Below are 12,609 nucleotides of genomic sequence, written 5' to 3' on the forward strand. Positions count from 1 at the left end.
ATACTTTTGGTTCTTCCCCATCTTGTGTGTTTGCATTGAAAAAACGTTGGATACACGCAGCTTTTGAATGCTCGTCTGTGTATCACCTACAGCAAGTCATTCGTTATTTACATGTCTTCATTAACGATTAATTCAGACGAAAGAACACACCACAATTACGACAAACAGTATCCTGGATGTAACGATATCCTTTAGCAATGTTTCGTAAGAAATTTGACGCACATTTTTGAAATAATCAATGTATATGCATGCGTGCATAATCCATATATTCGACGAAACAACCACGATCTAAAAACATTAGGAGCTCGAAACGTATGCCTCATATGCGTATCTTTATACTATCTTGTCATCATAGTTTCACTTCACCGGAAAAAGGCGTCCAGTGATAAAATTTTTATTGTTGAGCCGGCACTAGAATAACAAATAGGGTAACAACATCTTGAGTAATTGGTAGCCTACGAAGTAGCCCCTCCCTCAGCGCAGCAACAATGTCGAAAAGGATAGAAGGGCGACAGAAAAATGGAAAAGATCAACAAGAAGGAGCTGATAAAAATTAACATTCATAGAATGCAACTATCCGCCGCATAATAAGTTAGTTGGCGTCTAAGAAGGGACCAAGCGAAAATGTAAATACAACTTGCACTATTGATCCAGGCGATTGTCAGCATGCGTACACGTATGTATTCGGAACCACCGTAACAACAATATAAATACAAAAGAAGCCTCAGCCAATACCCTCTGCGGAACGATGTTAGATGAAACGTTCGGAGGGTCAACAGAATAGCATATCATATACACGCACGACTTTGTGTTTGGTAGATTTAGATCAATGCTCACGCCATATTGCTTCATTCCACTAGAATGGTTGAACATAAAGAAAGTTTGCAGATCTGTATCGCTGTTACGTCAATATATTACATATTGTAATGGCATGTATACATAACCCTAAGAATAAATCAGTTTTTGAATGGAAGTGCTGCTTCTATATGTAGCCATATAGTACCATTTTATTGGGGGTAATAAGATGGAGCGTCGCAATCACATTAATTGTAGTAACAGAGAACGGCATAGGCAGGCAATCCGAGCGTGACTTAATTCTAATTACAAGCCATCAGAAAGAGAAATGCAGCCAATTTGTCTAAAAAATCACCGGGAGAGTTTGAAGATACAAACGTTTTTGAACTGCTGTTGACTAATGTACAAATTGCTCCAAAGCCTATAACAGTTCATGAAGCCTAAACTGGAACCAACGAAGTATTAACGTTGAACTTAGAGTGTCTGGGCCACGGTTCACTAGATCTATACGCAACTGCAATGCAAAATGCTTGTTATTATTTAGTATCAAACAGACAGACATCAACGTTTTAATCACAAGACATCAGCCTTGTTCTTTGACAACAAATATGAAGAGAAAAATGTGTACATATCTTTGTTCTAATTTTAGGAAAAAAGGGGTTAAAGGTTTGAATACGTAGCAAGTTGAAGAGGGATGCCATCAACTCTGTGAAAGATTGGAGAGTCGAAGAGATTACACGGGGTAGTTTTTATGTGAAAGAGAACAGACTGCTGGAAAGGTTTTGCAGTTTTGCATGATTATTTTTTAATATGAATACAAGGATTAAAATACCGTATGCGTACTATGCAGTAATGAGCTGCTTTTCAGCGGTAAGCTGATGGGATTTTCAGTGAAATTGCAAATATCTGGTTTGAGCAAAAAAATTTTAATTGACTTTTCGTTTGAATCTTTTTGGATTAAAGTTGTCCCAGCTACCTCTGTGTTCTATCAGCATAACATAAATAGATCGGATAATGCTGTATTCTTGGTTTAAAGCTTGACAAGTTTCGTTCACAAGGCAATAATTCAAATACTTGTAAAGCCGGGCTCATATAATCAATATGGTGTGGCTAAAACGAAAGCAAAATATAAATTTTTAAATTCTGTTCCCTTTTTCATTTTAAACCATATTGCACCTGGCAGAATGGACATTTTTCCTGGAACAACTCGCTGTTTTCGCGACCACTGGACACGTGCAAAGATGATTGTTTACACTCAGTGCCGGTTCGCTAGATATACGATTTCTGCAAATGCCAGCCGATTGAAATGAGTTCTATTTGAGCCTTCTTTTTATTGCGAGCATGCGAGCGTGTATGGTCTATGTAGATAGTTTATGAACGATCGATAAACTGTAGATTTTCTGGTTACATTTAGAAACAATCGATTATCGAAACCGGTAGTCTTGCGTTCATTAACTACTAGACTCTGTTTTTTCAGCGTAGCTTAGTCCGCGAACGGCAAACATCATGTGACATTTCATTACAGGAAAACTGTGATACATCGTGCGTACTTTTCCCCGTACCACCTATTTTATCGTTTCGTTTTTCGTGTTTTATTTGAGGATTCATGTTTCATGGGCGCTTATTAGCCCTAACGTAGCTGAAAGTAGAACCTTGCCTGTCGCTGAAAGTGGAGGAAATCGAAAAGGCGCATAAAAGAAGGGACATAGATTCTCAATTTCCCGCGGGAATGCCCCCTCACTACGATTATATAGCGTCTTCGATTGAACTTTCGGTAGCTAAAGCCGGCAAAACCGTTCCAACTATCTCCTTCCTTCCCGACAGACGGCCAAGAACAGCTCATCGGCATGTCACGTTCTTTCAAACACGTATCTTTTCATCCTAAGGTATGATATAGCTAAATGGGATGTTCTTACATCCGTCCTTATCGACAAACAATTTAATAAGCCTAATAAAGTTGGGTTCACGAGTAGGGTAAGTCATGACTGGCATACTTTTGTCCAGACATTTATGGATAGAATTTTACATTGGAATTTACTGATCGATTTACTTATTGTTGTGATTACGATTAGCGCAGTCTGATGACAAATGTTATAGACTTATCAATGACCATTAACTGTAGACTTAGCAAACTACGTTAATCGCACAACGATGTTGTGCTTATCGACGAAACTATTTTTTTCCTGGTTGCGTGTTATTCTTATCAACGTGAAGCATTTTACTATTCAGTTACAAAAATAGAAGTATCTCATTTCATTATGCGAATGACAAAGAAACGAATTTGATCTACATCAGATAACATCGATCCGTTGAAAACCCTCTGAAAAAAAATCGTTGGAAACAAGGGCTTCAAAATATAACAACAAGAATAACAAACTATTTATGGTCTGTTTTCCTTTTTTTAGTACAAAGAAACGATCGTAAATCTGAATAACAAAGTAGCCGTGTTAGGCTTTATTCTGCTCTTTTTCCGGTACACTAGAACATACCCCCCCCCCCTTTTTTACATATCACGGCTCTGCATTTTCCAAGAAGTAGAAGACAAAAAATATGTGTGCCATCAGCTTTTCGTCTACCTTATAATAGGCCCTTTCTTGTGGAGCCCAGGACACCACAAGCTGATAAAAACATCCTACATAGCCAGTTGGGTAAAATCTCGTCTCTCTCTTTTTGTGCATTTCCATGCACTGGATCTCATTGCGCACGACACGCTACGAACGCAGTCCATTTTAGACTTTTTCTCCACAGCATGATACACTTGAAAGGATTTTACTGATCAAGTGGACCAAGATATTTGGTGTGATGAGATTCTGTGGGTTCCACAGCACCGCGAGGATATCAGTTTGAACCAGCAAGATTGCATTGCGATAGAGTCTAGACGTCCACATTGTTGTTTGTACGACCGCAGCGGTTCAATTGCTATTGCACTTCGAGGTCTCTTCTTTATGCACGGCGCTCTTGCATCGCTAAAGGAATTTAAAAAGCACGCTTGCTGCAATATCGTCAATCTGTATATAGTTGTAGCACATTTCCAAGTATCTGAAAGAGGATGAAAAAGAATCTTTTTTTTTTTTATGAATGAAAATGGATTTTGCGCCAGTAATGTTATTGGGTACTAATGGCTGATGGTTCGACGTGTTCATAAAATTTCATTGGTGTCTCCAATATCAAAGTGATGGTTCTTCGTCACCAAAGAACAAGAAGTTCACGTCCTCATTGGAATTTCCCTCCGTACCCTGATCGAATTCGACGTTCCCATTTACTACTAAAATTTATGAATACACAAGTCCATGGTGGACTACAGTGCAATAGCCAAAAAAAAACACAGTGCTATATCATTATTAAAGGCCCTAATTGTGTCAGGAAATGATGGTGTCTCACTTGGGAGTCAACTGGAACAAATATTGACGACTATAGTAGTAGCTAGACCATTTCAACGACCCCAGTTGCTTATTCGTTCTTTTCGGGGAGGACTTAACATGCCTCTTCAGATATCACCAACAACTATCCTCAAGGCCAACAATCCTGCTGGGACTGGTAGACCTTGTGTCTTTCTCTTTTGCGTTTGTTTAGGATATTCTCTAGCCCAAAGATCCCCGTGTGGCTGTGGATGGCGCAAAACAAAAGATCCGGCTGTTGGTTAAAGCCAATTTGAAGAGGGGTCACCAACAGCAGTCAGTGTCTCACCATTCTTCTAGTAGCACTGACAAGAAATATACGCTAGAAGACAATGTCGGCTACATCTTCAATCCAAGTTGGTTCTCATTCCCGACTCACTTTCGGTGTCCATCGACTCCCGGCGCTCGCCTTGTGGCTCTTGTCAACGTCAGTTCTCATCCCCATATTATCAGGTACTATTATTTATTACTTTTTGTTTGCTGGTGCAAACATGCTCGAATGCTTCCATGTGTTTTAATTTTTCCCGCTTTCTTCTTTCATGTTTTTTATTAAGTCCTTTTATATTAGTGTATTAGCCTTCATTTTCCGCGTTTAACCTTCGTTCCCCCCTTGAAACCATTCTTTTTCTTATTCCCGCATTGCTAGAAAAAAAAAGGGCATACAAAACATACACGTAAAGAAAAAATAAACAAAGGGCTGCAGAAATAAATAAGAATGTAATACTGCTGTTGCTGTATAAGATTGAAAAATGACAGAATATAGGCTAATACTAATAGGCCGAGAAAATGGAAAAATATTAAATATGACCATAGATAAAGCGCTATCCGCTTGTGTGCCTTGCCAATGTAATAACACAACACGATGCTGATGCCGTGGCGTGTGTTATTGCCCCGACTTCCTAGATGTGGAGGTGATCTATTTTTCGTTTTCTTATTGGCCTGAACCGACGCAAAGTGGACACCACCCTGCCGTTTCTGTCCCGATTCTCCCACCTCACAGCAGTTTTGTTTGATGACGGAACATGTGTCGTTTCTTACGCTTGATTTCTTGTCTCGCTGATGTTCGTCTCGTTTTCGTCCGGTTGTCATACAACACGCTTCCGAGCACTACACAAATCCTCCCGCCAAAGGATAAATGAAAGGGACGGATGGAAATTGAAATAGAACGGAAACACGATGACTGGCGATTCATCCAGCCGAGTGCACATCAAGCTGTTTGTTATGTGAACTCGTCAAGATTAACTCATTCGCCCTTTTTTTTGTCGCTTGTTTGATAACGAACCTTGGTGGTCCCAGCTGTTTTCTCTGTTGTCGCTAATATGGCGTCGTCAAATGGTGCAATCCGCAAAAGGGTGGCGGATGCACGACTGCGAATAACACACTCCTGAGGTTTCTTATGTTAATCGCTTGTCTTGCAAGTTCGCATCGTACCAATGACGCACTAAAGTTAAGAGAAAACTAAACAACGGGCTACTGTTCCAATATTGGTGATTTTGATAGAATCCTGGGATTCCTATTAAAATACTTGCCCCACTGTACGTAACTGTGCATTAACAATTTGTCGTAGTTTCTTTTTTAAAATTTGGTTTGTTTATTTCGTCAACTTAATAATGGCCAACATAATTGAAACTGTCGGAGAAACACATCCTTTGGGCTATCAATTACGGCGCTTTTGGTTTTGTTTGATTTTCTTCTTTCCCCTTTTTTATTTTGTTTTGTGTAACAAGTAATTGAGGGTCTTTTACTTCCAATCTTTACATTGCCAAAGGCATTCAAGGCGGGAGGGAAGTCTTTTTTATTTTCCAGTAAAAATCGTAATCGACCTTGTACTTTCATCGTTTTACCTCTTTTTATTTCATTGCTGTGTTTATCGTTGTGTTACGGGGCTGTGCGTTCAAACTGTTTGCGCCGACGGCAAAAACACACACACAAACAAAAGGAAAACGTTAAAACAAAAATGGGATTCGTCGGTTCTCCGAACGTCCTTGTACATTTGCTTGTTTGCTTGCTGACTTTTTGTTTGCTGTACTTGGTTACTGTCATCCCCCGCAGTCCAGGTTTTCCCCTCTTTTTAACATACGATTTAGTTTTTCCAGTTACAAGTACATACTGGATGTAATTGTTCTAAACAAGTTCGATAGTGCATGACAGCAGTAATATCCCTGACGCAGACGATATTCATATATAGAAGATGGAATTGGTTTGATTGCTGACGTTGGCGGACGTTCGGATAACAAAATTTACTCAAGCCGTACTTTTGTGTTTGAGTTATTACGAACTGATGCCCAGTTCAACGTTCTGCTGTCAATCAGCTTATCTCTCTTTTTCATGTTTGATGCCCAATGGCCATACTATTCCTGTTACTTAACTAGCGACGGCATTTTCCAGTTTACCTCATAACACCTAAACTTAGCGACGTAACACAAAATATGTGTGATATCGCCTACAAGATACCGTGGACTTTTGAATGATGCATCACCTGTTTCTTTTTTCCTCTTCTCACTAATAAGAGTGTCGGGGCAAAAAACGCGAACGGGATAACCACTCGACAGAGGCCTTATTTCAAGCTCATAAGCGACTTATCGCTTATGTCCTCTACACATGTGGGCTTCTGTCACGTCTCCTTTATTCACGATTTCTCTTCCATCTTCTTGTGTTTCTTCTTCATTTTATTTTACATCGCCCGAACGTCGTCCATGTTGGCTGGGTAAGTCTGGGAGGGAGGGAGGAAGGGAGGTGGTTGAGAGTGACGTCGAGGCGTAAAACTCGTCCGAGCAGCTAAATCAATATAGCAGAACCATTGAATTCCAATTTATCTGGTTATTGCGGTCTTTTCCAGGGAGGCTGGCGTGGGCTGCCATTACAGGCGTCGGATTGGCGGCTCCCAGTACGCCCTTACAGATCCAGAGGGCCACGTTAGGTACCATCCAGCCGATCAGGACCGTGGAGAGGACCAACCGAGATTGCGACCTCAACGCCCTGGCTCGTGTCATGGACGACACTTACTGTGACAAGTACTACGTTTGTTCTGACGGCAAGTATGTCGGACTCTTCTGCCCCGTTGGCATGGCCTTTGACTACGGCCTGCAGGAGTGCCATCTCAAGCAACGCGTCGACTGCTCCAAACGCCCTCTCCTCTGTAAGTATTTGTAGTTTCTTTGTATCCAACTATAAGTGGTTAAAAATTTAAAGAGTTCCCTCTCCTAACTCGTTGATGCGCAATGAAAAAGGGTTTTCTTGTTTTCTCAGCGATCAAGTTGCAGTTGATTAAGATTGATTACTGCAAGCCCGTCTGATGTGGCCACCGAATTGGCAACGTAACATCATCAACTCTCAACGTCGTGGTCTAAAATTTCGTTCCAATAATGGGCTCAACTTCTTCCCTTAAAATGTACAGAACAAAGCCTTTATTTAAACCCCGACGTGTATTCATATTCGTTAAGAATTCACTCAGCCAGTGCGTCTATACATTGGTGGTTTTATGAAATCAAATTCATTTTTCTTTTTCGCTTTCTCTTTTCTTTGAAAGTCGGCGACAACCTTTTAACGGGAACGGAAGCAACTACTTCGACACCGCAAACTACGACACAAACTCCCGGTCGAATGACGTCACCACCGGTCACAGTTACTACTCCCTCAGCACCACATGCACCAGCAGGACAAATGGCCGGATCTATGATGATGCTGCCATTTGGAGCTACAGTAACGATCCCGTTCGGATCGACTATATTCTTGCCACCAGGTTCGCAGATTCAAATGCAACAGCAACAACCGACAGCTCAAGCGCAGGGGCATTCGCATCATCATCACGATATACCAACATCGCCAGCTCCGGGGCATTCGCATCATCACCACGAACATCGTTCCGGTTCTGCTTCGTCTGATGCAGTTGATGCCATGAATGCTCCCGGTAATATAGAATCACAATCAGCTGATAGCAATACTGATTTCGATTACTATTTTGATGACGAAGGCCCGACCGATGGTTCAGCAACCCCTGTCGGCAGCCAGTGACGCTGCTGCAGAGCAAATAGCGGCGGGAGCTGACCGCGGAAGTTCAATGGCTGTATAGTCGTTTTAATAATAATAAACATCGCACACGTGTACTAATTTACAACACCAGTTATTGCAAAGCGCGTTAATAAGTGTGAAACTAGTTCATGTCCTTTAATACTTGACAAGTGTTTATTGGTAGATGCAAGTGGGCATAGCAAGCGAGAAGCAGTCGCGCTCGTGTCGTCTATGCAAACAAATTATGGTGCGCAAAAACTTGGGATCATTTGCATATTCCAGTGTTTGCTAACCGACTCAAATAGTCAGAAGTCTCGCAGTTGTCAGGTTAGCAAACGGCATAACGCGTTTCATTTTAATTTCTCCAGCTGGAATTGAATCACCTTGGCATTCATGTAACCGCGTCTAGAGCCTGATGTGTTGAATATGGCACCTAAATTCAAATTACGAAGAAAATCCGAAATTAAAAAAAAGTGCTGCAATGTTTATCTGCATTACATTGGGTGCACCTTCGACGCTGTTGCATAACACCAGCCTGCTGTAACATAAAAGAAAAAAAAAATAATTTGATGGTGGATCGTGTAGGAGTTCGTTGTGTACACATCTTGGTCACGGCTGTAGGGTATCAATATTGCTGTTGAACGAAGAATGTCAAGCAAAGGGCGCTGCACATCTGCATGAACAGCTGGTACATTATAGCTATTATAGACGCTACGTATACATTTTCAACACGAAGGGTCTCCTGATGATTGAAGCTCCACCCCACAAGTGACAAGAAAATTTGAATATACATAAACGCCTACATAAACAGAGTTTGCGCTAGTATGAATGTAATATGACGGGGATTGCTGTATAATCGATCTAGAAACGCGCGACTACCCATTTTCATATAGCAACTGAGATGTTGACAATAACATTTGATTAAAACTGTCAATTGGGTGCCGTGCACTGCTGACTCGCATCATGGCAGAATTCTAGAACAGGCAATATACGAAAATTCTAAAAAAAAAAAACAAACTCAAATGGAATCTTAACTCTATTTAGGATATTGCTTAATGCATTGAAATGTTGCAAGTGTTTTGGACACCTGACGTATACAGAATAACTGAGACAAAACACCAAGGATCGGATCATGTGGTCATTGCCCATTCAGGTCCAATAATAGCTTCCAGAGTTCTTGAATAATCCAGGTGCACAGCTGCTCCAGAAGCATCTCAGCTGTCACATATTTTGCCTGATACTTTACAGACTTATACTGTTGTAGAAAGACGTGATCGGATTTCGGATCGATTCATTGTCGTTGGTCAGGACTTGGCCACATGTTGGCTGCCGCTTTCTGTCTGATGGATCATCTAGGGCGTTATTTGCACGGCAGCACACGCACATCCATACAGACTAAAAATAACGAACACAAGGGCTTTTTCTCGGAACGGGATCGATGTAAGGAGAGAGGATTAAGATTGATCTATTCTATACTCCTCTCCATCCATCTTCTTCCCTCCGATCTGTGACGTTGTGAATACTGAGTGTGAAAAATAGCGACATAAATAGAAGCCTCTGAGTCGGATTGTGACACACGTGAGCAAACGAGCCCAAAAAAACGGACTGGAATTTGACGATCTAATGAAAGTTGTTGACTATACCGGCCTCAGAGTTTTTGAACGAGATGGTCAGAAACCATACCATCGTACCAAACATCAAATCATAATCAGTGGTGATAGCATAGCACCAGGAATTCAACGGTAGACATCATCGTTACAACACTCTTACCTAGTATGAACATGCGTGTATACATGTAATGGTGGGTAACATTACATAGAAATGCAGGTCGTCATGTTATGACGTCAACCGTGGCCCAACGGGCGTTGTTCTCAGTAATCGATCTCAATAAATCTTTCTTAGCATTGAGTCTGACTTTGCTACGCCGAACCATAAATCACAGAACTTAAAGATGGGTGTACGTCTGTGATAGATACAAAACACGAAAGTTTTCCTGCTTCCAAATATAAGATTACGCATGTTGCGTTGCTGCAAACACCAACAGCAAGCTGAACTACAGGCGTACATGTGTGCCATTCTGCAATCGCTTACCCGTATTTACAGAGATGGTCCACCTACACTAGTAAGCAAATATCTCTGTTTTAGATGGCCCGGTTTTTCTTTGTTACACGTAATTATTTTTTTTTTCAAGCACTCACGTATGCACGCACATGTATAGACATCGTTAGCCTCGTTGTGTTCCTTTTTTTATTTCGTCTAATGTGGGGGGAGGGAATGCAGAAATTGTCAATTGTCATGCAGAAATGAAGCGTCTGAGTTGGACGTGAATCCACGTTGCATCGTAACCACCGCCGCAGTGTAATCGTACACGTCTACAGTCCCGCGTCATCCATGCAAATAGCTAATTTCAATGATATACAGTATATGGTGCGCATACCATGAAACTATGGGTCTATGTAAATTGTAAATATAGTTATTTTTGGGATGTACACTATCCTTCCGTGTCTGGGTAGTATTTTATGAGCCTCTGTGTTTGTCCAATATCCAGTTCGATTTGAAGTTTTGGCAGTGTGCATACATGCACCTTGTTGTGTACACATGTTTAAAGGAAATTCTGAATGATTGAATAAACTTTTTGCTTATCTTCCTCTCTGGTTATATGCACACAACTCCCTTAATGATATTTAGTTTTATGATTGTCAAATATACTGCATACAATCAAAGACTTTTCAAGGACGATAGTGTCGTTTTCATATAGTTTATGAGCAAGGTCAACCACCCACTTGAATTAATAGCTTTTTCCTGCTTGTTTATTTGACTTTAATATTTGAGCAATAACACAGACGTATAAAGGACTGGGATGTCTCACGCTAAAAGACATAAGCCTACTTTTGTCTGTCTCGCTGTTCCAGTTTCTCTTTAAATTTTCTATTGTTGTTTTGTTTGTTTTCTTTTTTGCTACGGCGCTCACGAACTTGTCGTGTTTGTCAGCTTATGTATCGGGAATAGAAGAAAAGTTTGCCATCACACTTGTTCCCCATCTCTTTGTTCTATACGTTTCACAAGAAAGCGCGAAGTTGTTGGCAGACTGCAATGGCGGCTGCACGAAGCCTTGCGAGGGACCTTTTGGAGTTGACGGTGAAGCAAAATCCACTAATTGAAAACCCTGTCTTGACAGCATAGCATCAGGTGGCATTCACCTCCCCCAACACTCTCGTCAGTTAGCTATCGTGGAAACAGGGACTCGAATCGCTGCAGACGAAAAAGCGTAGCAATTAAAAAGAACTGTGTGTATATTGCATGTGAATGAACTGTCAAAGAAAAGATTCACCCTCTTTTTTGGGGAGGGGAGGGAGAGGCGGTAGAAATAGGCTAATAATCAACGTATAAAACAAAAGAACTCAAAGTTATGGCCGCAAAGTTGTGATCCGCTATTATACGCAGTCCTGCCGAACCAAACAATCTTTGAACTTTTCAAACTTTTCAGAAAGCTGAAGGAGTACGAAGCGTTGTATACAGTTCAGATGCCGAGCCACTTTTCCGACGAGACACTGCACAATTCGTGCTTTTGTTGTGATTCGTATTTGTATTTTATTGTTTGCCCAAGGTAAGACTTAGTTTCCATAGGCGAACAACTTTCTAGTAAACATGTACGATAAAACGAAGAGCAGACAGTAGGAGATGGATTCACTAGTTTTTAAAAGAATAAACAAAAAATTCAAAACAAGAACATTTTCGAACGTGCACTCAGTACGTAAAACAAAGCCAGCAGCGAAACCGAAGTTTCTCATTTGTTTCTATCGTAATAGTACTCCTTAGTTATTATTTATCATTTCCCTTTTAACCTTTCGTATATAGCCTACATGTAGCCAAACTGTAGGTAGCACATGTAACCAAACAAAGGTAGATATCCAACACCATCTTTTGGACATGCCTCCTTCGTTAAAACGAAACAAAATGAATAAAAACACGACGAGGAATGACTGAACATGACGGTGTGCTCTTTGTTACATGTCCAAACATTGACCTCGTCGATTCATAGCACTAAGTGAAATGGTATCCGACACGAATAGCCTTCAAACTATCCTGAGAAATAAGCGACATTCAATAGGCCAGTGACGATGTTGACTGGCCAGAAGACAATAAGTTTGTACATGTGTAATAAGATACCTATAAAATCGCGTATGCACCAATAGTTGCAAACGTTTCATTTCACATTATACGATGCCAATTATGTGGACATGGATGTTACCAAACGTTTCCTTCTTGTTTTTTTTTAAGCCTTAAAGTTATATCCGTATTTTATTTTTATTCTGCTTCTTTTTCCCTGTTTATTTTTTATGTATCCTACTCCACACAAAAGAAATAGGAAGAAAGCACGAGAAGAGCCAATAGACATCACAGA

At 40.7% G+C, this 12,609-nt stretch overlaps 1 protein-coding gene across 2 annotated transcripts; it reads left to right on the forward strand.

Moving 5' to 3' along the window:
• The first annotated feature begins 4,435 nt into the window (after positions 1–4,435).
• On the forward strand, positions 4,436–8,269 carry LOC130685360 (uncharacterized). Of its 2 annotated transcripts, XM_057508656.2 has the most exons (4): positions 4,436–4,646; positions 7,033–7,332; positions 7,723–8,103; positions 8,167–8,269. In XM_057508656.2, exons 1-4 carry the CDS (start codon positions 4,526–4,528, stop codon positions 8,205–8,207), a joined length of 843 nt encoding a protein of 280 aa, XP_057364639.1. In that variant the 5' UTR covers positions 4,436–4,525; the 3' UTR covers positions 8,208–8,269. The 2 variants fall into 2 exon arrangements, with proteins under 2 accessions (XP_057364639.1, XP_057364638.1); XM_057508655.2 differs by having other exon boundaries at positions 7,723–8,263.
• The last annotated feature ends 4,340 nt before the right edge of the window (positions 8,270–12,609 follow it).

This window comes from Daphnia carinata, chromosome 3 (genome assembly GCF_022539665.2).
Source record: "Daphnia carinata strain CSIRO-1 chromosome 3, CSIRO_AGI_Dcar_HiC_V3, whole genome shotgun sequence".
Taxonomy (NCBI): domain Eukaryota; kingdom Metazoa; phylum Arthropoda; class Branchiopoda; order Diplostraca; family Daphniidae; genus Daphnia; species Daphnia carinata.

Excerpts from the sequence above, each read along its gene's own strand:
- LOC130685360 (XM_057508655.2), top strand. The coding sequence starts at position 4,526 with ATGTCGGCTACATCTTCAATCCAAGTTGGTTCTCATTCCCGACTCACT. Across the intron at positions 4,647-7,032 it reads TCTCATCCCCATATTATCAG|GGAGGCTGGCGTGGGCTGCC; the intron begins GTACTATTATTT and ends GGTCTTTTCCAG. Across the intron at positions 7,333-7,722 it reads CTCCAAACGCCCTCTCCTCT|TCGGCGACAACCTTTTAACG; the intron begins GTAAGTATTTGT and ends TTTCTTTGAAAG.